Source organism: Rhincodon typus, chromosome 9, assembly GCF_021869965.1.
Source record: "Rhincodon typus isolate 14 chromosome 9, sRhiTyp1.1, whole genome shotgun sequence".
In the NCBI taxonomy this organism is placed as follows: Eukaryota; Metazoa; Chordata; class Chondrichthyes; order Orectolobiformes; family Rhincodontidae; genus Rhincodon; species Rhincodon typus.
This window is the reverse complement of record NC_063340.1, coordinates 16,351,067-16,376,569: the sequence shown is the minus strand read 5'-3', so window position 1 is coordinate 16,376,569 and position 25,503 is coordinate 16,351,067. Positions and strand designations below refer to the sequence as shown.

At 39.7% G+C, this 25,503-nt stretch overlaps 1 protein-coding gene across 1 annotated transcript in view; it reads right to left on the bottom strand.

The window, feature by feature from the left end:
- LOC125483982 (pleckstrin homology domain-containing family G member 1-like) overlaps positions 1-13,011 on the bottom strand; it is a 29,812-nt gene extending 16,801 nt beyond the window's left edge. The window contains exons 1-2 of the mRNA XM_048600924.1: positions 12,902-13,011; positions 2,223-2,773 (exon numbers count right to left, since the gene is read on the bottom strand). Of these exons, the coding sequence (XP_048456881.1) occupies positions 2,223-2,657 (435 nt within the window). The 5' untranslated portion in view covers positions 2,658-2,773; positions 12,902-13,011. The remainder of the gene's footprint in view (positions 1-2,222; positions 2,774-12,901) is intronic.
- Positions 13,012-25,503: the final 12,492 nt, after the last annotated feature.

The following is a 25,503-nucleotide window of genomic DNA, read 5'->3' as shown; positions in this document are numbered from 1 at the left end:
CGGAATGAGAAGACTCGGAATGAGAAGACTCGGAATGAGAAGACTCGCTAATGAAATAATTGAGGACACCGCTTTAAAAAGCTTAATGTACAAAGGAACATTTCAGCATATTTTGAACACATGTTGCTTTGGCTCAAAAATATTCATGAATTTGATCCGTGATCAAGTCAAAACTAAAATAAAAAATCTTGTATATTGCATTAAAGACTTAGTTTTACAAAGCACTACTGTACCAAGGGAATCAACTAGTAATATTACACGAGAATATTGTGATAGGTGGCCAATAATGACAAATAAAAAAGGACTTAATTGCACCACACCATGACAAAGTCATTGATACAGTATTACATCATTGCTTTCATGAAGGAAATAACAATTTCATAGCTTTATCAAATTAATTGGCCCAAGTACCAGTATGATCTGGAATGCTTTACTTGAATGGATAGTTAAAGCATCTTCAGTAATAAATTTAAGAAAAAAAAAAAGAGAATTCCTATAGATACACAAATAGAAAAAAAGGTCTGGAGAAAGCTCTTACAAAGAACTGGTACAAGAACAATGTACTTACTGGCCACATTCTATACTGTACGACGACTATCTACAATCTTAAAAAGATAATCCTTAAATAGCAAACCCCCACATCCCCACCACAAATTCTTTGTTCATTGTGGAGAATATTCAATGAACACTTTAAAGTCCCCACACTCAGGGTACACTCAGCATATGCTGTCTTTCAACATGACTGACTTGAGGCAATGGTCCAAAAGTAATGCCAGTTTTCTTTCAGATAATGGATAGGTCCCATCGTTAAACCAGACCAATTCAAACTAGAAAGGGACCAACAAAAAGGAGACACTGGAGAGCAAGAGAAAAGTGCTTTCTGTGAAGAAAGAAAGAACAGCCTCAACATCCTTTCATCAATGTGAAGAGCCCAGGAAACTCCGAGATCTTGTGAGCAACATTTCCAATATCACTATGCAGATTAGATAATTGCCTTAATCATTCATATTGTAGAAGCAAAACAGTATACAATCCACTCTGACTATTTGGAACAGTTTAAATGAAGGTTAGACAACAATGGAACGACTGATCTGATGCAATACCAGTCAACAGAAGTCAAACCAAACTAATTTGTTGTTTTATATTTTACGTGCAGCATCATTAATATGATTTCTGAAGACCCTACACAAATGATGTAATTCATAATTTTAGCATGTTTTAATTAAAGTCTACATGATTTCCAGAATAGGAACAGAAGGCAACTATTGAGCAGGGCAGCATAAGAGATCCTAGCATAGTTTTCAGCGAAAACAAATTTTAAAATGGCTGCTATTGATCATCTACATTCACATTGGCTGCTTCCAGTAATCTCCAGCAATTAAGAGGGCAAAAGCAAACTCATCACCCGAGTGTAACATTCCTTGCATCGTATGAACATTACAACCAGCCAACTAAAAACAGAGAAGTAAAGCATAAACAAGATGTCTACCTCAGCCAGATCTGAACAAAAAGGAAACCACCGAAACCATTATGGCTTGATTTGGTAAAAACAACCCAATACAAATCTATTACAAAAATAATCGATGTTCCCTCATCAGAAACCATCAAAACTACCTGGATGTCTGCTTTGCAGAACCCCTCCGTAAGAATGACCCCAACTTCCAGTTGCTTGCCATTTCCAATGAACAATCTTGCCTCAATATTAACATTTATGTCCGGGGCCTGCTGCAGTGCTCTGACAAAGCTCCACATGGCTGAAGGAACGCCACATTATTTCCAGTAGATACTTTATAGCCTTCAGGACACAATGTGGATGGAGTTTAATAACTTCAGAGCATGACCTCTGCCCTCCATTTGGATTACATCTTCTCCTTCCACCTCTTCCCACTACCCTAAAAGCCATATCGTGTCTTCTTCACATTGCTCTAAGCAAAGCGGACATATTTTCTCATTTTCACATCTATCATTTACACCTCTACTTCTCCTACATTTACCACCATTAGCTCTCCTTGCATTTTGTATGAACGGTGAGGGTGCTCAGAACAATGGTCTAACTGGAACTTTATACAACTAACTTCCACCTATTTGTATTCTAGATCTCTTAAATAAGACCAACATTCCACATAAAGTAATAATTAATGCTACCTGTAATTTCTAAGCTTGAATCGGAACTCATTAGGAGAAGACAAAATTAACTCTTTGATCCAACAGACGAGTAATACCTTCACAATGCTCCTCAGATCTTCAACATAGGTCCGCTCAGTCTCCAGGATTTCCTGCACCACTCTGTCCACATAAAGCAGCCCGGGTCTTGCAGATGCTGCTCCTGGTGACATTGCACGATTCTTGTGGGACCCCCTAGAGTCGACTCTTTTGATTCCAATGACTCCGGTCCTCTTCTCATCCACCTCTCCAGAATTCATACGTGGCAAATTAATCTTTGCACAATTGTTGGTGCTGGACAAGTGCCCTGTCGGGATCAGCTCCAACCGGATGGCCCCAGCTTCCTTCTCTTGGCCAGCAAGGCCCAAGTGGCTGTTGGAGACCAGAGTCATCCCACTGCTCAAGGAGCAGTGGCTATCCCTAGATGAGGCAGAGGAAGATGTAGAACTGTAGCTGACTGGGCGATCGCGATCAGACGAATCCATGCTCCTCATTCCAGCATACCTTCTATTATCTCCATGCAGGAAACCAACAGGAGAGGTCAAGGTTGCTCTATGGGACAGAGACTCTCGAACAGGTGGCAAGACATCTGGAAGAACATGGTACTCATCTGTAAAAGAAAAACAAAGGGAGAATGAAACATTGGGAAATAGCTGGACAACAACTTCAAAATGATCAAACAGACTTTAAAGCCAGATATTTTATAATTCAATTTTAACAGTTTAAAAGGTGTACTTAAGAGCCACAAATAGATTTGCCAGTGCTTTATGCAAACTTGTACATCATTCCAGTAAAATAAGGTTTTGGAGAGGGCAAAAAAAACAGGGAAGAGGTGATTAAGAAAACAATTATGATTTCCTGAAGGAAATCAAAACTACTTTTCAAAAAGAGAACAGCATATAAAGGAAAGTTTGGAGTGCTATGAACAAAAAGAGCTGGGATTGACATTAATTGGATAACTGAGACAGCACAGATATGATGGACCGAACAGCTGCCTTTTCTGTTGCAAGGTCTACAAGTCTCCAGTTGAGGAAGGGTCACCGGACCCTAAACATTAACTGTTTTTTCCTTCACAGATGCTGCCAGACCTGCTGAGCTTTTCCAGCAACTTTGTTGTTGTTCATACAATTCTCCACGTGTTGATCAATCAGTCCTGCACTTTTCTAACTACTCAAGTGCAACAAGGTTTTTCTGTGAAACATGGGCAGCAAGAGATGGCCAGGGTGCAAAATAATACTGATTTCCTCTGGGGACATCCATTTTCAATATCAGCATTTATTTTCTCATATTGCAACAATGAACATCTTTTTTAAAAAGTTTCTTGCATTCTCAAAGACTTTGATAAAGTAGTCATCCCTCTGTATTTTACCCCATTTCCTATTATTCACCTCGATAATGCCAGACCTGCTGAATTCTTTTCCCCCCCAGCACTTCACTTATTCCAGTTGAAATCAATAGGATCCATATAATTTCCACGTCAGAAATGGGAAACAAACAGAAACAAAAGAACTTAACATGAAATGCCCTGAAATTACTGCTTTTCATTGCCATGCTGTATTAGACATACACATGACATCATCTCACAATGGCCCTTTCAGTTTTGAGCAATGTTTGACACTGGTGAGGCCACCTTTGGAATACAGTGTACAATTCTGGTTGCCCTTCTACAGGAAGGTTGCTAAACTTGAGAGGGTGCAGAAAAGATTTACAAGGCTGTTGCCAGGGTTGGAGGGTTTGAGTTATAAGGAGAGGCTGAATAGGCTGGGGCTATTTTCCCCTGGAGGAGGCCGAGTGGATACCTTTACAGAGGTTTATAAAATCATGATTCATGAGGGGCATGGATAGACTGAATAGCCAATGTCTTTTTCCTAGGGTGGGATTTCTAAAACTAGAGGAAATAGGTTTAAGGTGATAAAGATTAAAACAAAACAGGACCCGAGGGGCAACTTTTCCATGCAGAGCCTAGTGCATGTGGTGTACAGGCCGCCAGACGAAGTGGAGGAGGCATGTACAATTTCAACATTTAAAAGGCATCTGGATGGATTTATGAATAGGAAGGCTTTAAAGAGCTATGGGCCAAATGCTGGCAAACGGGACTAGGTCAGATTGGGATGCCTGGTCAGCATGGACAAGTTAGACTGAAGGGTTTGTTTCCGTGCTGTATGAATCTATGACTTTACAAATGAAATAGATTTTTAGATGGAAGATAAAGCTCAAAACTGCAAAGATGACTGCATTAGCAGTCTCATTCTCAAACTCTTCAGGTCATTATCTGTGTCATAGTGTGAAGAGCCCTGCAATGCAGACACCAACACAACACTGCAGTGCAGTGCCAGCTGACTAGCAGGTACAGCAGAAATCAGACAGAAGGTCAACTTCAAAAGCTAGCACAGGCATGTTCTGATTGAAGAATGTTTTTTATTGTTTACATGAATTGCAGAGAAGCACTTCATCTTGCCCTTAAATGATCTCCAGAAGTTCAAGTTGCACAATAAGTTTTATGATCAAATGACCACCAATACAATTGATAACATTTAGAACCCAAAAGGTTTGCCTACCCCCTCCTAGGCTTTATTTGTACTCATATCTTAAAAACTTATTTTTGTCACCTTTTGTGACTTTAGGATATCAGAAGTCACTTTTGTGAAATAAAAGCCAATTTCCATAAAACAAACTCCCACAAATGACGCAATAATGATCATTTAGTTGACAGATTTTGGTGGAGGAATGAGTTCTGGCCAGAATGCCAGGGAGAACTTCAGTTGCTCTCCAAAAACAAAAACTCTTCAATCCCAAGTGGGGAGATGGGACCACTATTTAATGACTCATCTCAGAAACAGCATTTCTAACAAAGCAGCATTCAGTCTGCACTGGAGTATCAACCTAAATTTTATAGTTAACATGCTGGAGTGTTATTTGAACACACAACCACCTGATCCAGAGGCACAAATACAAATAACGAGCCAAGGCTGACAGTATAGTTAAATTCCTACAAAGTGTGTGCTCCTTGAATCATGGCACCATAGAAACTGGTTACTTTTTTAGTAAAAATATCTGCTTCTAAATTGCAAAAGGTAATTCTTATAGACTATGATGCCAAAATGCTGAGAGTGAGATCAGCGATTGAGCTCCTGTTCCCTCACTAAGGAATTTCTACTCAACCTGTTCAGAGGTATATTACATATCTCTGGAGCAAGACTTGAACTAGGCCTCCTGTTCTGAAGGTAGGGGATACTACCACTTCACCACAAGAGCCTCTCCCTCACTTAAATGCTTTCTCCCTTCAAAAATAAGGCGGCAGTGCTCAATTTTTCAATCTTTAAAACTTACCCAAGGACATCTCATCAACTATACTATCAGCACACAGCTGATCAGAAAATCCCCTCACTCTCACTGCACTCAAGTGAAAACAAGGTATGGGGAGGCTTACTAAAAGCCAGTAGTAAGGATTTCAGAAACCCTTTTGGCCACTCCTGTTACTGTATTAAATCATATAGGGAAGTTTAAAAAAATCTGGAAAAATAAAGATATATTCTGGCAAGTAATGAGGAAGGGAATCCACAGACAGGAGAGCCAGCAACACAACAGGCACAGGTGTAAAACTGACTAGGGCAGTTCTTTTTTTTTTAAAAATGAATTGAATCAACTTCCAGAAAGGGCAAAAAGTGTGTTCAATCTTTATAGAACAAAAAAGTAGACACAATAAATACTTTGAGGAAAACTTTCTAGGGTAGTGAAGAGTGAGCAGCAGGGAGTGGGTGCAATTGGATAGGATTTTTGAAGAGTTGGAACAAGGATGACAGGCTGAATGGCCTCTGATGTAAGATTAGGTGATTCAGTTTGTTGAGACATACTGAACTACAGAACTACTGCAAAGGCAAAACAATAAGGTACATTCACTATTGAGTTTCTCAGCCTTGTCATCTATCGCTGGGAGGCCTGCATGTCTGGTATCACTTCAGTGAGTACAGTTCCTCACCACAGTTATTAAACTGGCACACTCACTCAGACTCCAGGATCTGCAGAAATCTGGCTCTTGGTGCTCCTCGAAGACGCATTGCAACTTTTAAAAGCAAATAAAAATCTTAGTCAACAATGACCATCAGTTCACTGGAGAGTTCCCTCGCTCGCTCATTCCACATGATGCTTTCAATCAAGCGTATGAGCCAATCAGCAGTCTGCTCTGATCAGCTTCCGAACAAAAAGCCCACCATTGGAGCTGGGGTCTTTGTTCAGCAGTCTGCAGGACATCAGACCGGCTTAAAGTTGTGATGCAGCCGTTGCTGTGGTGACAGGAATAGGTCGAACATTGCTGCAGTAGTCAGATGCTGTTGGGGATGGAACAGAGGGTCACGTTCTGCAAGTGTTTTTTCCCCCCCCCAGATCCTCTGCAGCTTTGTGCGTGCAGTAGGGGCAAACGCTTTCAACTATACATTTCCCAGGGGAGCACTGAATTTAATCAGGAGGCATCCCTCCCCTTGTTGTTCAGTCAGAAAGGATGGCGCGGTGTTCACGCCTTTTCGAAAAAAACCTTGCTGTTATTTACCAGAGTATTTTTTTGTTTCGTGAGTGGGAACAGGGAGATTATTTCCTGCAGTGCTGGAGAACAAGGAGCGCGCAATTCTGGTCTGCCCTCGCGTGGTTAAGAGCAGCGGGGTCTGAGAGATATTTGAATTTGCCCCCTCCCCTTTAACAGTTCCCTTTGGTTTTCGGGGAGGGTGAGGTAGAGTTTTACTTGGAATGGTGTTTCGATCCCTGCCTGCATTGCTTCGCTGCACTCGAACAGATTTCTGTGATGCTAATTCGTAACATTTGCAAGTCATCTGAAGGACAGCTCTAAATATTTAAAAATTACTAACAACGAAAAAAACATATTCATGGTACTTAATAGTGTAACCAAGATACCCAAGACCTGCATTTTCCACAGAGCTGACCATAACGACTGATAGCAGATAGTTCCTGGGCACCTGTCAATCAGGGAGGAATACCTGACTGACTGACTTCCCAAAGCAGAATGCAGACAAATGTTGCTCGTGTATTTGTAATGTTAAAAATCACAATTGCCCACAATGACCAATTACATTTTTATTGTTGTTGCAGCCCCAGAGCCAGGGAACCAAAAGAAAAATGGATAAATTTAAGCAGTACCTTGCAGCTGTGGAAGTAGAGTTATCCCAGTATCCACTGCAGATGCAAAAGCCCTTCATCAACACAGTAGGTGCTGTAGTTCTAAATGGGCTTTTGTTACCACGACAAATGCTAGGATCTCTTTCTCACAGAAAGATCAAAAGCAAAAAGAACTTATTTAATAAGATGGAATTTAAATTTGGTCATGCCTTTTGAGTGTTTAGATTTATCACTAGAGACATAGCTGCAAGGTGACCAAGATTACGAAGTAAACATGCCGAGCTACACTTTTCAGAAAAGCAGACAGAATGGCAAGGGAGATGGAGTAGCCCTGATAATAAGGATAAGGACATTAGTGAGAAAGAATCTGGTTCAGAAGATCATGAAGCAAGAAAAAACACTATCTGTGTATTTTAGGAAATAGCAAAAGCCAGTTAACTGCTCCCACTAGCAGTTTTTAGACCCTGCTGACAGTTGAGTAAAGTGGCAAACAAGACTGAGCTTATCACAACGTCAATGTAAAATTAAAAGGGGTATTTAATCTACACATGGACTAGGGCAATCCAATTGGCAAAGATGGTGTGGGAGATGAATTTGAAGAATGTTTTTCATAGCAGGTTCCTGGAGCAATAGATCATGGAACCAAGTAGGGAAAAAATTACTTCTATCTAATATGGTGTAATGAGGCAGGGTTAGTCGATATTGTCATAACAAAAGAAATAGTGATCAGAATTCTGAAAGTAACATGACAATTGACCAGGAATCTAAACTTATTAATGTCAATTATAAATGTATGGAGGGGCAAGGAGAAAAAAGTAGCTAATGCTGAATGGATAAATAGACTAAAAATAAAGCAGAACCTTAATAAAAATTTCACAATCAAAAATGTTCTCTTAAAGCAAACTCAGCAAAACGTTCATGCCTCCTTCAGGAAGTTAAGAATAACAATAGATTTAAAGAGAGCCTCATTGTTGTAAAGAGCAGTAAGAGAAAAAAAAACAGAGGATTGGCAGCACTGCCGAAATCAAGGGGCCACCAAAAATGATAAAAAGCAAACAGTAGAATGAAGCTAAACCAGCCAAGAATATAAAAAGGTTTTAATCTCCAAGTATACAAAAAAGAAAAGAAGAGAGTAGCTAAAACAGCTAAGGGCATTGGTCCCTTTGAAGCAGGGACAGGAGAAATTATCAAGAAAAATGAGGAGACAAAGCACTGAACACATACTGTGTGTGTTTTCACAGTATAAAGACAAGTTACATTCTCAGGAGCTAATTAGAGCAAAGATGTTAAAAGGAACTAAAATCCAGCAAATCGTAAAGGATGACCTACATCTTAGGGTTCCAAAGAGATGCTGCCGAGATAGCAGTGGGGTTGATTCTCTTTTATGTTCCCCGCAAACAATTCAAACAGTTTCAAATGGTCCCAATTTATAGAAGATATAAAGCCTACATTTAACAATCCCCATGAGCAATTCTTCCAATAGCCACAGTTCCAGCTGACTTAAACACGTCTTGGAAATAATCAGTCCCACCACACATTTACTAAAACCATCCCCATTTGCGAGTCATAAAAGATTTCATCTACCAGGTGATATTTGCAACGATATCTAGTTCATGATTAATATGTTTTAGCGAAAGATTTTAGTTTTAGGAATGAAAGTTTAATTGTAGAAAGTGGGATAAACAATTGAATGAAACATTTAAGTTAATTACATTTAAAAAAGGTTATATTGCATTTAAAGATTCAACAACTATGAAAGTGGTAAAATCAGAATACAGAATTAGAGCTAAAATTAGTTTAAGAAGCATTGAGTAAACCCCGAAAAGGTTGTAAAGCTTACTGTTAACAGATCAAAGCAGTAATTCAAAAAATTGGGGTAGTAAACCCCAAAAGGTTAGGTTCAGGACAGCACAAAGCAAAGCATCGGCGGAGCTTAAGGTGTTTCTCTGGTTTCAATATATCTGGGTGTGTTTGCTGGGAGCAGTAGTTGCTTACAGTTGGGGCTGGGAGAATGCTGAAGCCAAGTGCTGCTACTAACACACTTCAGGCAGTTAAAACTGCAGAGAGGTCCCAGAGAGAGTGGCACCTCCAAGCCTTCGAGAAATCTAGGGCTGGAAATAAATCCATGGGAATCATCAATAGCTCATTGCAGTGGATTGTGGAATGAAGGAAGCCCACAAGTTGTATTTGCTTGAATGTAACCGAGAAAGATTGATGCTCAGAGAAATTCAGCAGCTCAAGTGATAAAAGCTGCAATTGTGCTAGTAATTAGATGCTTGGGAGTAGTTTCAGTGCTCCCCGCAAGTCCTGTCTCGGGAGAAAAGAAATTAACTACCAAGATGTGAGCAGTCATTCAGACAATCCAAGTCGGAGATTTGTGATGGAACTCTGAAACCAGACAATTGAGAAAGTGAAAGATTTTTAATCCCTTGAAAGAGTCAGAAGCTTTAATGAGATCTGGTGACCCACAGTGTCACAAACATTTGGAGAGCTACAGCATAAATTTATCAGGGTGATCAGGGATATTAACAAATCAGTTGGGCAATCCTCACGTTGAAGCACAAACTGTCAAGTCACTTCTACAGAATGTTCTATTGGAACATTCTAAATTTCCAGAAATGGGATTTGAATCTAAGACATTTTGATGCAGAGACAAGAGAGTGCTACCCAGATATAACACCTAGTGATACACCTTCCAAAAAAAAAGATGCACATGGGTGAACCTCTTACTCAGCCTCCTTTAACTCAGTCTGAAAGTTGTGATTTTTTCAACAAGCCAATCTTTTGTAATCTGCGCACTTCCTTGACAAGGTGAATTAAAGTAGTTTAAAAAGTCAAAAGAAAATTTCTCCATAAATAATGAAAATCAGACAGAAGGTGAAAATGTTGAGAGCTTCCCCACAGAAGCGTAACATTTGATTTGAGTGGAGTGGGGAAATGGGCTCTCCATTAGGAAAGAAATTGGGTTAATGGAAATGTCAATCTCAACTTGGCTTCAACAGTTATAAGATGGTTTCTATCTATAATTGGTGAACATTGACGACTAGAAACAAAGCCAAGAATAGAATCAGAGTCAAGAAGACCATCTAGTTAGATGGTCACTTTTATATATTCATACATAAAAGGCAGACAGCTCCCAACAAATAAACCCTGATTATCTGGTTCTGTGCCTAAATGACTGCTTATACTGCTTTTTGCATTATGCTCTAGACAAAAATTGCTCCTTCAAATTATGGATGTCTCACAGAAAAAAAAAATAAACCTTCTAAAATCCAGCCGCTATGCATCATACCTCTTCAGCATTCAGCCATGGAACAAGCCATTCATCAGCTGGATAATAAACCTTAGAAAAAGGGCAATTATTCAGGGTGGGTGCAAGCCCAAGGCAGCTGCTGCTACTTGACAGCTCACTGCAAACCTTTAAAAAGGAAATCAGATTAGAGATCGTGTTCATCTGCTCAAAACAGAATGATTAAAAAAAGCACAACACAGGCACACACACATGACTACTTACCCGGTGGGCTGGCCTCCATGCAATGATTTAAGTCTGTATTGCTTAAACTTCAAGATTGCTTTGTGATTCCAGTTCATTAGCACATCTTCAATTTTCACTCCAAGAAAAACAGAAAAGAAAAAACCCTTCATGGAATTTCCTCATCCAGAGCAGTAACTCTGATCAACCCAAGTCATTGGAGGTTTTCTTCATCGGAGTCTGTACAGAAAAAGGTGCACGTCGCAATGTGCAGTGCTGAATGCAGTCCTCACCCGTAGTCAACCTGCAGCTAACTCTTGGCACCGGTCAGAGGATTAACAATCAGCCGAGATGAGCCATTAGCTGCATTAAATTTAGACAGGAGGCTCCACTTTTTGCTGATTTCACAAGGTGGCAGTTTGCCAGCACTGCAGGATACCATTTCTATTCAGGACACATTCACCACAAGAGCATTTAAAGAGCCCTGAACACCTAAAGATCTCTCTCATTGCCATTTCCTCTACTTTACATAGACATTGATTTAAAGAAAAAGCTGTGTCCAGATATTTTATTACTTCATGTACAGTTCTTGACTATTCAGTTAGTTATTAACTGTGGCTTGATTAGCAGCACTTTAGTCCAAGTAGGAAGTAACTGGTTCAGTCCAATTTAAAATGCTCTAGTAAATAAGGGAGGGAATGTTGTACTGGAAGTGCCATTTTTAGGCAAAACACAATAAAACAGGGCAGCTTCCAGCCCCTCCGATGCCAATAAAAAATCCCATGGCAACATTTGGAAGAGCCAAGAAGTTTTTCCCTATATCTTGATCAACATTTATGCCTTGACCAACATCATAAGTGTTGGTTTATTATTTACTTTGTGTATGTAGGATCTATGAAGAAATCTTGTCCCATTTTCAACATTACATTTACTACAAAATGTGGCTGTGGAATATTTTTGTGACGTGCCAAGGTTTTGAAAGGCACAATAGAAAAGTGCAACTTTTCTTTTGACAGAATATGAAATTACACTGTTGCAGAGAAGAGTGACAACTTCCCAGTTACTTCAATCTGAGTCAACTCACCAACAATATGCTCATAATTCTCAAGCATTGGAAGATGGGAGGTTGTGGCACAAGGGAAGAATAAGGAATGAACTGGAGACATGGATGAATATATAAGAATGCTAATCTAGAGATTAGCCACAATCATGCTATAAAACCTGCCAGGCACCTATATCGAGCACCAAATAGGTAAGCCTGCCGAAGTTTGTAATTGAAGCAGAGGGGATGGAGAATGAGAGAGCAAGAGAACCCCAAAACCAACGATGAGATGTCAATCCAGAATTCAAGCCTGGAGCTCTGCCCTCCATTTGTAGAGACCACCTGGAGTGGTTTTCAAAAACTCTGACTTAGCAGTGGGAATGGCTACTAGTGAGACTTATTCCTACCTGCAGGACTGAGTGAGGCAGATGGGAGAGAACAAACAAAAACAGAGGAAGGATAATGAGAAAGAGGAAGAAAACAGATTCCTACCTCCCAGTCATGGAACATAGGAGATACTACCATTACAAAAAGCTATAATTATCCGACCACAAGATTTGTTGAATGTATTAAAACACTAATTTATAGATGCACAAGCCACAATGCATGAGACTTAGACCCCACACGTTAGTTTCAGAATTTTAGTACACATTTGCTTTTACTGATTATACATTTCACAAATTCAGTTGCTAATACTTTGCAAACTTTGGAATACAAATGACAAATGCTGAAACAAAGAATCAAGTAAAACTGAAATGACGATTGGCTGACAGAAGTAATGGGAGGGGGAAATTTGACAGCACGAGGACAGAGCAGAAAACAAAAATTCAGGCAGGGAGAGAAGCAAGGAAACATATGCAGGAAGAAGAAAAAGTAGTAAGTACTCCAGTAGGGAGAGAGGCTTCATTTCCTTGCTTTATTTGACTGTCCTTGCAGATACACAGTGGAGAGAAAGGACTTTACATGGTTGAGGTGCTAACTTGCACTGACCAACTGGACAAGATAAATTCAAAAATGTAAAGAAACTACAATATAGAATTGATCAAATGCCATCAAGTAAAGACTAGAATAAAATTAGAGATGCAAGTTTCTCTTACTTTTGATCCTGAATCAAGTCTGTTTGTACTGTACTGACTCTGTTTCAACCTTCTGACAGGAACATCTTAAAATGGATGTGGAAACAAGGATGAAGTACCAATGGGAGAGAGAGCGAGAGTGAAAGAGAGTGTGTCGGGGGAAATGAGATTAGGCTTTCACAAGAAATTTTCACAGTATTCCCAGCCATCTGAAATAGCTTCTGCTGTCTGTTAGGCACTCCCATTTTGTCACACCCCTACCCCCCTCCAACCCGGTGTCTTCAAAATGTGTCATGCAGTCCACATTTGACCATTTATCAAAATGAACTGGGAATGAACGAATTTAGTAGAACATTTTCATTGCTCCTATCTGGGTCAGTAAAAGAAATGTTTTAAAATGAAGAGAACTGTTAAAAATAAAACACTATCACACCTCCCTTCTCACCAGACCCCATTTCTATCTGCCCAATATTTTTGAAGTACAATTAAAGCCAGTGACTTAAAATAAAATGAAGTATTACGGAATATGAATCAACAGGAAACACAGGACACAACTAGAATGTATTCTCCTTACATGAAAAGAAAATTAACTGAAGAAAACAGCACGGGGTCGGTGGGGGGTGGGGGGCGGGGGGTGGGGAGGCGGTGATGGTGAAGAACCCATACAAATTAAAAACCAAACAGGCCGGATAATCATCTTAACAATTAGATGATGATTATAGGAAAAGATATTTTCACTTGTAGCAAAGTCCAAAACTAGGATTCATAATAGGTGATCGTCAACAATAAATTCAGTAGGGCACGCAAGAGGAAAACTATGTGGACACGCTCTTTTCATGTTTTGCTTTGGTCCTTGGCAAATGCATGCTGTATAAAACCCACACAATGAAAAGTGAGATTTCTGATGCACACATTGTAGATATTACAACCACTATTATTGCCTAATGGCAGGAGTACCAGATAGGCCAGATAGAAATTGTTAGACAAAAATTTCCCAGAATACAGTTCATCCAACCAAAATCAGCAGACATATGTCCTACACCAAGGTCAATATTCAACTACTGACTGACTTGGCAGGTCATACTGTTTTACACAAGAATCAGGTTCACCAACCACGCTCATATCTCCAGACTGAATATTAAAAAAAGTTAGAAATAGATATCCCAACCAACTGGTAACATTGAATGAGGGCCTCCCATTTCTCAGACAGCTCCAAGAAAATTCTTCAGTGTTTAAATCCCTGTTTCTACCCAAATCAATATCATTTTCCTGCAGTTCTGTTATTAATGTAGATAAATTTAGCAAAGTTTGCATTGGTCAAAGCAAGGAGGCACAGTTGGGACGACAAAATTAAATATACACCACTACCAGCATGCCAACAGAGCAGCTAGCCTGGTCAGAAATAATTCAGCACTGATTCACGCCGCTGAGTCTAAAAGGAGACAAATCAGCAGTGCTGCAAGATCGAATGTGTTTCTCAAGGGCAAACGCCACTACCTCCTCTCTGCTACCTCACACTTTTAAAAAAAAAAAAAGGCCAGTACTCAGTAACTCTGCCACTAGACACGTTTCAAGCCTGATGGACACCAGCTCTAACAACATGTTCTATGTCCATTCAATGCCTCTCATCCTTGCAAATTACTAATCCTTTTTGCACTCTGCAGCATTCCAGCTGACCTACCTGCAATTCCTGGACAGGCTGCAGGACCAACCATAGGTGTAATTAGGTGAGCCCCTCAACTGTCTATGACAGTATCCCCTAATTGATTGGAGTCTCCCTTCACTCCAAGAACTCTTTCTCCTTTGACTTTCAGACATCACTTGCTCATGTAGTGTTTGCCACATACGCTGCTGCAGCACTGAATTAATGTAGCACAGTGCCATACTCTCTGACTGAAACATTGACTCTTCAGTGCCTCATCCCATCTGTCATGAGCTAATTGCCTCTCCCTCCAAGCTAAAAAGCCAAACCGCAGAGGTGCCTGTAACTGAGCACTCAAGACCCAAATCATTAAAAAGCAATGAAATCCATACAAAGGCTTGCAGCCTGTAACTTAGTGAGCAATAAGAAAGCAAGCTAAGAGCTATAGGATGAGCATCCATGTCAGCACTAAAGCATCCCGTGTAGATGCACAAAATTCATGGCTGTCCCTACACACAAAACATGACTGGTGAAAACATGCATTCCTTCAGGTATTCAACAGCTCCAAAGTAACATGTTCAAGAACTGAAGCAGTGGCTGAGTTGTTCCAATAGTACGCATCATGATGTGGTTGGCTGATGTGGAATTACGTGGATGTAAGGTCAAAGAGGATGGTGACCATAGAGCATGCAGGAGTGCTGTGCATAAGCAGCAGTGTCAGGATGGCCAGGACAGATCTGCAGGCACCAGTCTTGTCTGTTGGGAACTTGCACCATATAGTTTCTTGGTGGTCAAGAGAATTGCCAGAGGGATGTAAACAGGGGAAGCTGGGGCTTTAATAATATGCAAATGAATGGAAATAAAAGGAACCGCCACTCAAGGGCAAGATTCTGAAGTCACTATTCAAGAGGAAAAAAACATTTTTAAAATCAAGATCAGAGTCAATTGTACAGCGCGGAAACAGACTCTTTTGTCCAATTTGTCTATGCCGACCAGATATCCTAAATTAATCCAGTCCCATTTGCCAGCATTTGGCCCATATCCCTCTTGACCCTTCCTATTCATGTACTCATCCAGATGCCTTTTGAATGATATCTGCCTCCATCACTTCCTCTGCCAGCTCATTCTAAATATGCACCACCTTCTGCGTGAAAAAGTTGCCCCTCAGATCCCTTTTAAATCTTTCCTCTCTCACCTTAAACCTATGCCCTCTAGTTTTGGACTCCCCTATCTTGGGGGGAAAAAAAAGACCTTAGCTATTCATCCTACCGGGAATCTCATTTTTTTTTTCCATTCTCACCCTGTTTTGTCACCATACATACCATGGCTCATGCCACATTGTCATTTTGAGTGGAAATTTCCCTCACCAATCAGATAGGAGGGACAAAAAAAAAACATACATTCTATATTTCCACATATTGGACTAAGCTCACAAAATAATGACCAAATGATGAATCCTAAACAGACATCAGCAGAGATCTGCCTCAGGGACTTCATTTAACCTGTCAATGCAGACAGAATGTTTCTTGGTTCTCAGTGCAGTAAAGAAGAGTTACTTCACTGCAGGGAGAGAAAATAGGCCTAAGAGGGTGTCTTTTTTTAAAAAATGGCAGGTATTGATAACATCATGGCCGGTCGCTAATTTGGCCATACTAGACAGAAGACTGAAAAGGAAGGAACTCAAGGGCGTTTAAATGCATCTCCTCAAACTTGCAGAAATTCCACAAATCAGAAGACAGGGTGATTCACTTCTATTTTATCCAAATGAATTCCAGCTACTATTTATCCTTAATAACTGAAGTCCCTTGGGGCTTGCCCATTTTTTCACAAAATAGAAAAAGTTTCTTGAGATGGGGAGCTGCTGTGACCACACAAGATCAAAAAGATAAAAGTTAATGTACACGATTACAAATTCAAATCACAAAAGTAAACCACTTGTACAATTATCTTCAAGTTAGAAGGCAGCACTGAGCATGTTCCCATACAGCAAAAATATAGACCCTCCCACAAAAACATGGTTGTGGATGTTGCAAAACCAACCAAAAGTTGAGGCCAAGATTAATACATTTTTGTCATATTGTTGTGTGGGGTGTGTCAGCTCACTACATTGTAGGAGCTTTGTCTTGTGGTGAGGGTTGCTGTCACCATTTCCAAATATAGGAAACACTTCGAGTCAGAGTCACACGGCACAGAACCAGACCCTTCGGTCCAACCAGTCTATGCCAACCATAATTGCAAACTAAACTAATTCCCCCTGCCTGCACTTGGCCCACATCCCTCCAAACATTTTTTATTCAGCTACTTATCTAAGTGCCTTTTAAATATTGTAACCATACCTGCCATCCACCCCTTCCTCTGGAAATTTATTTCATGTGAACCACCCTCTAAACAAAAAAGCCCCTCCCCCCATGTCTTTAAAATCTCTCCCCTCACCTTAAAAATATGCCCCTAGGTCTTGAAATCTCCCACTCTAGAGAAAGGACACCTTATCTATACCCCTCATGATTCTATAAACCTCTAAGTTCACCCCTCAGCCTCCTACACTCCAGTGGAAAAAGTCCCAGCCTATTTAACTTCTCCTTATAACGCAAACCCTCCATTCACGGCAACAGCCTGGTAAATCAGAGTCCTCTCCAGCTTAATAATATCAATAATAATTGTTACCTGTCTGCTAACCAATTTTCCATCATCTCAATACATGCAAATGCCATGTGCTTTAATTTTACACATTACTCTTATGTGGGACTTTGCGCTTGAACACGAAAATTAAGCAGAACTTGCTTAATCTCGTGTGCTCGGGGTAAACCACTTCCTGGCCAAATTAGAGCGTTTCAGTTAGCATGGTACAGTTTATTTCATGTTAACAACTGATAAAGTTTGCATTAAATCAAATAGACATCACTACAGGGACATTGAGGAAGACCATACATGAGGTCTCATTCCTTCGAAGATCCCAAATTGTTCTGCTCTTCAACTCCATATGACATCATAGGAGGGTTGCCATCAGTGTCACCCACTATCAAGCCTTTCATCAAAACTGAATTAAGGGATATTGGTTATAGAAAGGTGGATAATGGAATTGAGGTAGGAATCAGTCACGAACTAATGGAACAGTTGAAAAGCCCTGAAAGAAATGAATAGCAACACCTTGTATTTCTATAGCACCTTTAAGTGTAATAAAACAAGGCACTCCTCCTATAGTTCACCTTGCCTTTGTAGCACTAGCTAAAGCTAGCTGTAGTTATTTGTTACCAGCAAGGTGATTTTTGTTTATTATTGTAGGAATTGTGTATGTCTACAGTGACCAAGATTTCACAATCCAGAACTCGTTGGAAAGGTGCCTCTCTGCAGGCATTAAAAGGGATTTTTTTCTTAAAAAGAGGCAAACTGATAATCAGCCACAGCACATAGCAAGTCAGACGCATTTTGATATTCCCTGAACTATTTCAAGGTGCAAAATACTTTTTATTTTTGAAAAAAAATGCCAAAGAGCAGAGATATCCCCTGACTTTTATCCCTCAAAAAACCATCACAGATCACCACCATGTAACTGTTGGTAGAACCTTGTTGTGCACAATTTGGCACTTCCAAACAACTAAACTGCAACAAAAGTAAAAACAATTGGTTGCAAAACACCTTGGAATGACCTGAAAAAGAAAATAGCTCCATAGAATAGAATTGTAAGTCTTTTGAAAACTGAAGCATGAAGAAAACTGGTCTTTGGTCAGGGTGTGCAAAATGGAGGATTGCATTTAAGAGAAAAATCATAGCAGTGAATCATGGTTTTCTTAAATACAATTATACACCTGAATAGCAACAAACATGCAATTAGGTGATGCAGAGTCAATTCGGAGAGTATGGAGATTAAAGTAGTTACATAACTAAAGGATAAGCAATCAGAACCTTATCAAATGGAAAGGACAGAAGTTTGGATTTGTGCATACAGATCTAGGAAAGCAATAACTATCCTGGAGCAATGCCAACAAGATTTGATGTATACATCTTTCGAAGGGAGATTACAGATGTCAGACAAGTTTAACTAAAGCCAAAGCAACACATTACATCCACTAGATCTTTGCCAATAAACAATACTTTTATTTATATTGTATCTTTTCTGATTTTGATGTTTCAACATACACTTTTTAAAAAAAAACTGGCCATGATGTATGGTTACAACTGCAATGTTGGAAACAGTAATTTTAGATAGAGCAAAATGTCATGTGATAATGACCAGATAATCTCTTTCAGTAAAACTGGTTAACGGACAAATATTAGGTCTGTTCACCCAAACAAACTCCAGCTTCTTTTAAATGGTGCCATTAGATCTTAAGCCTAATGGTGAGGTCAAAGAGGACATTAAAAGAACTTCATCTATTTTGGGCACTCAAAAAAAAAAAATCAAAGAAAAAAAACAATTAACACTTTTTGGACTAATTTCTATTCTATAATGTAGATGAACACAGAAGCACAATTAAAATAATAAACAGAGTTTGTTCCATTCAGTTTCTTGAAATCCATATTTGAGTAGGTTTAGTGGCCCTTAATTCACTACAGAAGGAATGCTGCACAGTCAGATATACCACCACTCAGGATGCAATGTCAGTATAGAAACATAAAAATAAAAAGAAAAAAGGAACAGGGAGTAGGCCACTCTGCCCTTAGAGCCTGCTCTGTCATTCAGTATGATCATGGTTGATCATCCAACTCAGTACACAGTTCCTGCTTTTCTCTCCATACCCGGTGACCCCTTTAGCCCCAAGAACGATATTCATCTCCTTCTTGGAAACATTCAATGTTTTGGCCTCAACTGCTTTCTGGCTGGGAATTTCACAGGCACACCACCCTCTGGATGAAGGAAGTTCTCCTCAGCTCAGCCTACACTGTATCCTTAGATTGTGAACCCCTGGTTCTGGACTCCCCGGTCATATCATAGAATCCGTACAGTGCAGGAAGAGGCTTTTGGCCCATCGACTCTGCACCAACACACTGAACAGCATCCCACACAGACCTAGCCTCCAACCCTGCCACCATGATGCTGCTTTCCCATAGCTAATCCACCTAGCCTGTGCATCCCTGGACACTATGGGCAATTTAGTTTAGCCAATCCACCCTGCCTACACATCTTCGGACTGTAGAAGTAGAGTACCCGGCAGAAACCCACACAGTCGCCCAAAGCTGGAAGTGAACCGTGTTACCAATCAAGAACGTTCTTCCTGTGTTTACACTGCCTAATTCTGTTGTGAGAATTTCATAGGTTTCTATGAGAGTTCCTCTAACTAAGTGGTTGAAGGTACAGTTGACACTAGTGGGACAAGGACTATCAAGGAATACACAGGAGGCTAGAGATTGAAACGATCAGAGGCCAACTGTGGTTCAGTTGGCAATGCTCTCAACTCAAAAAACGCCATGTGAGAGTTCCATTTTTAAAAAGAGAGAACTTAATTGAAGGTAACAGTGTAGAACTGATGGAGTGCTGAAGTGTCAGCAATGTCTTCTTTAAGAGAAGGCATTAAACCAGAGGACAGTCAAAAAAAAAATCTCATGGCACCACTTGAAAGAAGAGGAATGATCATCTTTAGTGTTCTAATTTTTCCCCTAACCAACACCTAAAAACAGATCACTTGGTCACCATAATTTTCAGTAAAATTGTTGTGTGCAAATTGGCTGTCCGCATTGTAACAGTGACTACATTTCAAATAGGAGCTCATAAGCACTTTGAGATGTGTAGAGGCAGAACAAGGCATGATAGAAACAATTATTTTTTTCTAAATCAAGGATGGAGTTTCAAAACTAATTTGAAGTTTCAAGCATCACAATCAATTTTTAAGCATTAAAACATGCTTCTGTCTGTATTGAAATAGGCTGTTAGAAGCAAATGCAAAAGTACTGCGAATGCTGAAATAAAAACAAAGTGCTGGAGAAACTCAGCAGGTCTGACAGTATCTGTGGAGAGAGAAACAAACTTAATGTTGATTCCAATAGGACTTTTCGTAACTAGGTTGTTACAACCTAGCTGCAAGGTTACAGTAGCACAGAATATAAAGACTTGCAACCCAATGGGACAAGTGACCCAATTAACTGCATTGCTTCTTGAGACACTAAATATAGGGTTGGATCCTATGTTGCAAGATATATTAAATTAACACAAGGTAAATTAGAAAATTACACTAAGCTTCTTGCACAAAAGGCCATAGGATTGAAGCAGCATAGAGCATTGAAAATAGAAAAGAATATCAAGGTTCAAGAGACTGAGGGGATTCAAATGGCATACAGTACACTGAATGGGATTGTAAAAAAAGGTTTTTGCAGTACTGATAATAACTTCAGCATGAAAGAAAGGCACTACACCTGGAGAGTAAAAAATTAGGCCAGACACACAAAGGGATTGTGGAAACGACACATCCGTTATCAGGTGCTGTGAATTTTCTTTTGCAATTGTCCAGGAGAAAATGCGATCTTAGAACATACTTCCTCAATATGGAAGCAAAACTCAAAAAATGGCTCTCAGTGATGTAGAAGTGTCAGATCCCAGGACACAACAGGGTCGGTAATAATATCAGTGAGATGGGCCCCAAGCAAATTGTAGATCTGATAAGTCCTTTTAATTTGCTTTACAGTCTAAAAGTCTCAAACAGCACATTAGTTCAACAACAGTTTGGTCAAAATTTCTCTGGAGCAAACCATTTGAAAAAGTTTAAAAACATCACGTCTTTCACCACTTGAGTGGGATCTAGCCCAGAGATTCATTTATTTGGAATTTCATCTAAATTACGAGGTCATAAAGTTCCTTAATACAGTCAGATTTGTATCAAACTTCCTTTGTCACCCTTGATTTTAATCAACTGCACTGTATCTGCCCAGCTCATCTTTCTATACTTTCAATTCTTTTGAACTTTCCATACTGTTCCAAATCAGAATGTTCACGCTCAGACTCAAGAGCTTAAAAACAGGAAGACATCCATTTCAAAATATTTGCTCTCTCTCTCCCCACATCCCCACCCTTGCCCACAAACCATTTCAGGAAATAAACCCAATGAGTTTGGAACTAGAAATACATGGATAGACAACTATGAAAAACCTCCTTAAAGTCCCAGCTTGATAAACAGATGCCTGAACCCCCTCCTCTCACATCATGGTTCTTTGGTGCAACACAAACTAAAGCTTTAGTCAGGATCTTCTTTCCTCACTTATATTGAGATAGGTGTAGCTTATGAAATCTCTATTTGAGGCAATAAATGATTTATTGGAAACAGACAAGCTAAATTGAAGTATTTCCATTTAATACTGTTGCCTACTCTGCTCATCTCCAACTAACCAGCTGGTGAAGGTAACATGGCTGATACGATATCAGCTTAGGGCTTGCAAAAATAATACAGCATGCAAAATAACGGACCTGGATTGGTTAGTTCAGGTATGTGCACAGCTGATTTAATGATGCAGAGTGACACCAACAGCATGGATTCAATTCCTGTCCCAGCTGAAGTCACCACAAAAGTCACACTTTCTCAACCTCATCTACGCTGGAGGTGTGGTGACCCTTAGGTTAAACTCACCACTAGTCATGTCTCCAGAGACAACAGCCTATGGATCTCTGGGACTGTGGTGACTTTACCTTACCTTCATTGCTTCTCCCAATTGCATTGTCAGTAAGATTCAGTCTATGATTTATATTACAGTATTTCTTCCTTCTTATTTGAAAGGGCAGTGATTAGGGTAGAAACCATGCCAGCTTTTTGGCATAGTTTACCATGGTCTGAAAATGGCAGATTGGAAGAGAAATGAACTAAACTTAGATCAGCATTTACAACACATTTAAAAAAAAAGAGTGCGATGATATCATTTACACCAACATGCCTTGCTGTAATGATACATATCTAAATGGAGGCAGATAAATTAGGAGGAGATCAGGGGTATCTCACCTCAAGGTTTTATTACTAGAAGAGAATTAATACTGCATGACATTTGAAGCTTTTTCATCTGCTATCTCAGTAGTTGCTACAAAACAGTGATTCTGTTGCCCAATCATGATAATCAATTTTTATCATTAATCTACAAGAGACCCAAACAAACAGAAAAACCCCAGCAGGAGAGCACTTTGAGAGCCATTCACCTGTTTCTCCCAAGCATGGATGTAGGAATGGTAATCTAAACATGATAAAAAGGTTCCTATTGACACTTTCTTGGCATATGATGAATTCAGAGTTTGAATTCCTCAGTTGTTTTAACTTGGTGACTCTCTCCTTCAAGGAGATTTTGGAATGTGGGATATGGATAGTGATCTTAAAATGTTTTACACTTCAAACATGATCTACCAGATAAATTCAATGCAACTTTCCACCCTAGGCAAGTTTGACCATTACTTACTACAATTTGTTAAAATGATAATCTGAGAATTGCAGAACTGACTCACAAAAATAAACCCAGGGATCATTGGTGAAATTTGGCAATAGGTGGGATTGCTTTCAACAATTCTTGTAGGGAAAACAGAAGCCCTGAACACCTCCAAATTTCAATTCAACATTTCCAAGGCCTTAAATTGGAAAGGAGAGAAGGGAAGCCAGATACTCTGCCAAATTCTCAACAGCTGAAGTATTACATTATTTTTGACCTAACTATATATGTTGATTTGACAAAGAATGTCAAGAATAAACAAGCAAAGCTCACCAAAAGCACACCATGTCACGCAAAAAATTTTAAAAGTGCCAGAATTTACTGACGGGGAGAAATCTCATGATGTGTCATGAGTTGGGTAGTCTCCTGTCTTTGTTCAGCCCCAATTAACTTTATTCAAGAAGCCAACAGTGTATCTGGGACTTGGTGAACAAGCAGACCAAGAGTAATGCCTCAACCAAAACAGATTTAAGAAAATGTCTTTTATTTAAATAACAGTTTACAACCATTAGGCAAACTTTTTGATCTGCAACAGCTAATAGGAGAGGTAGCAGCCAACTTGCATATAGCAAACTCCCACAAAATATAAAAAAAGTCATCACATTTTGTAGAAGGAATCAGTTTTAGTGATGTTAATGGAGGGATAAACATTGGCCAGGACACAAGAAAATTCCCCTACTATTCGAAGTAGTGCTGAGACCTCTATTACTTTGACCTGAACTGGAAGATCAGATCTCTGTTTAAAGTGTCATTCAGAGATAAAACTTCAAGCCTGGAGGGCTGTGCTGAGAAAAGGGCTTGAACAAACAACTTTGTGACTCAGAGGCACATGTTACCAATTGAGCCACACGATTGGTATTGGAAAAGAACAACACCCACCAGCAAGAAATAAAAAGTGAATAGGAAACGAGCGGCAGTATGGTGGGGAATGTAAAAGTTGGAAAAAAGGAAATGAAAAGTACAATTGCCAAGGACAATTCATTCCAGAGATGCCACAATCTACTTTTCCCTTTCAAGGCCGAAGATGTTGAGTGCTAGTGATAGAACACACATTTCCTCATTTTAAAAAAAATTGGAATAACTGACAAATTAGAGCTCAATTTATTGTTGCATTACAAATGCAGCAATTAATTGTAACTCTCAGGCAGGCCGAAAGCAAGCTCCCAACACAATCATCAGGAAATTAGGCAATGGGCAACTTAAGAGCTCCCTCTTTCTTGGTAGAACTTCCTGAGACTTTTTAAAACAGCATACAAATTTAATTTACCATTAGCTTGCAAGAAAATTCTGGCCCAAAGTATTTTGCATGACAAAAATTATCTCCAACTTTTCACTCAGAGCTCCTCTGCACCACTTTAAAGGAAGACTAAACCACATTAAGATGTCTCAATATCCAAACCACAGCCTGGTAAAATTACGACATCTGTAAATTTGCAATCACTAATTCTTTTGATACATGTCTTCATGTGACAACGGTTTGGAGGAAACACACTTTCTGGTGTCATACCCATGTGCTTGCAACATAATTCACTTTCCCATTATGTTAGTGATATGAACATTCACATTCAAACTTGGGCGTAGGATCTTTTTGTGCAGTAACAGAGTGCTCAGCTTGTGAGACACTTCCTTAAGCAGGTCAAAGTGATTCTTTTGTATTTGCATTCAATAGAGAAAAAAATTTAAACTGCTGGTCCAGCAACAACATATCATCCACAACAATCCTCAACACCACTGCCCCGCAAGGCTACATACTCAGTCTCCTAATATATTCCTTATACACTCATGACTGCATGGCTAAATTCCACCCCAAATCCATTTACAAGTATGCTGATGACACCACCATCATGGGTTGGATCTCAAACAACGATGAGAAAGGATACAGGAAAGAGATTGAGTGCTTAGCGGCATGGTGTAAAGACAATTTCTCCATCAGCATAAGCAAAACAAAGAGCTGGTCATTAGCTTCAGGAAGCGGCAAGGAGGGCATGCCCAGTCTGTATCAACAGTGATGATCGAGAGCATCAAGTTCCTGGGAGTGATGATCAACAACAATCTGTCCTGGTCCAACCACGTCAACACAATGGTTAAGAAAGCACAACACCTCTACTTGCTCAGGAGACTAAAGAAATTTCGCATGTCAAAGACTCTTAGCAATTATTATAGATGCACCATAGAAAGCACCCAATCTGGATGCACCACAGGACAGTATGGCAACTTCTCTTCCCAAGACCACAAGAAACTACAGAGCATCGTGAACACAGCTGGGTCCATCTTGCAAACCAGCCTTCTCTCCATTGTCTCCATCTATTCTTCCTGCTGCCTTGGGAAACATAATCAAAGACCCCTCCAACTCTGGTTATACTCTCTTCCATTAGGCAGAAAAAAAGAAATGTTTGCACACATTCAAGAAGAGCTTCTTCTCCAACTGTCAGACTTTTGAATAGATCTCTCCATTGTTAATGTCGATTTCACTCTCTGCACCTCCTCTGTGGCTGTAAGCTGTATTCTGTACTCTGTTCTGCTATCCTGATGCAGATTGTACAGTACAATCTGCCTGAATAGCATGCAAAACAACACTTCTCATTGTATC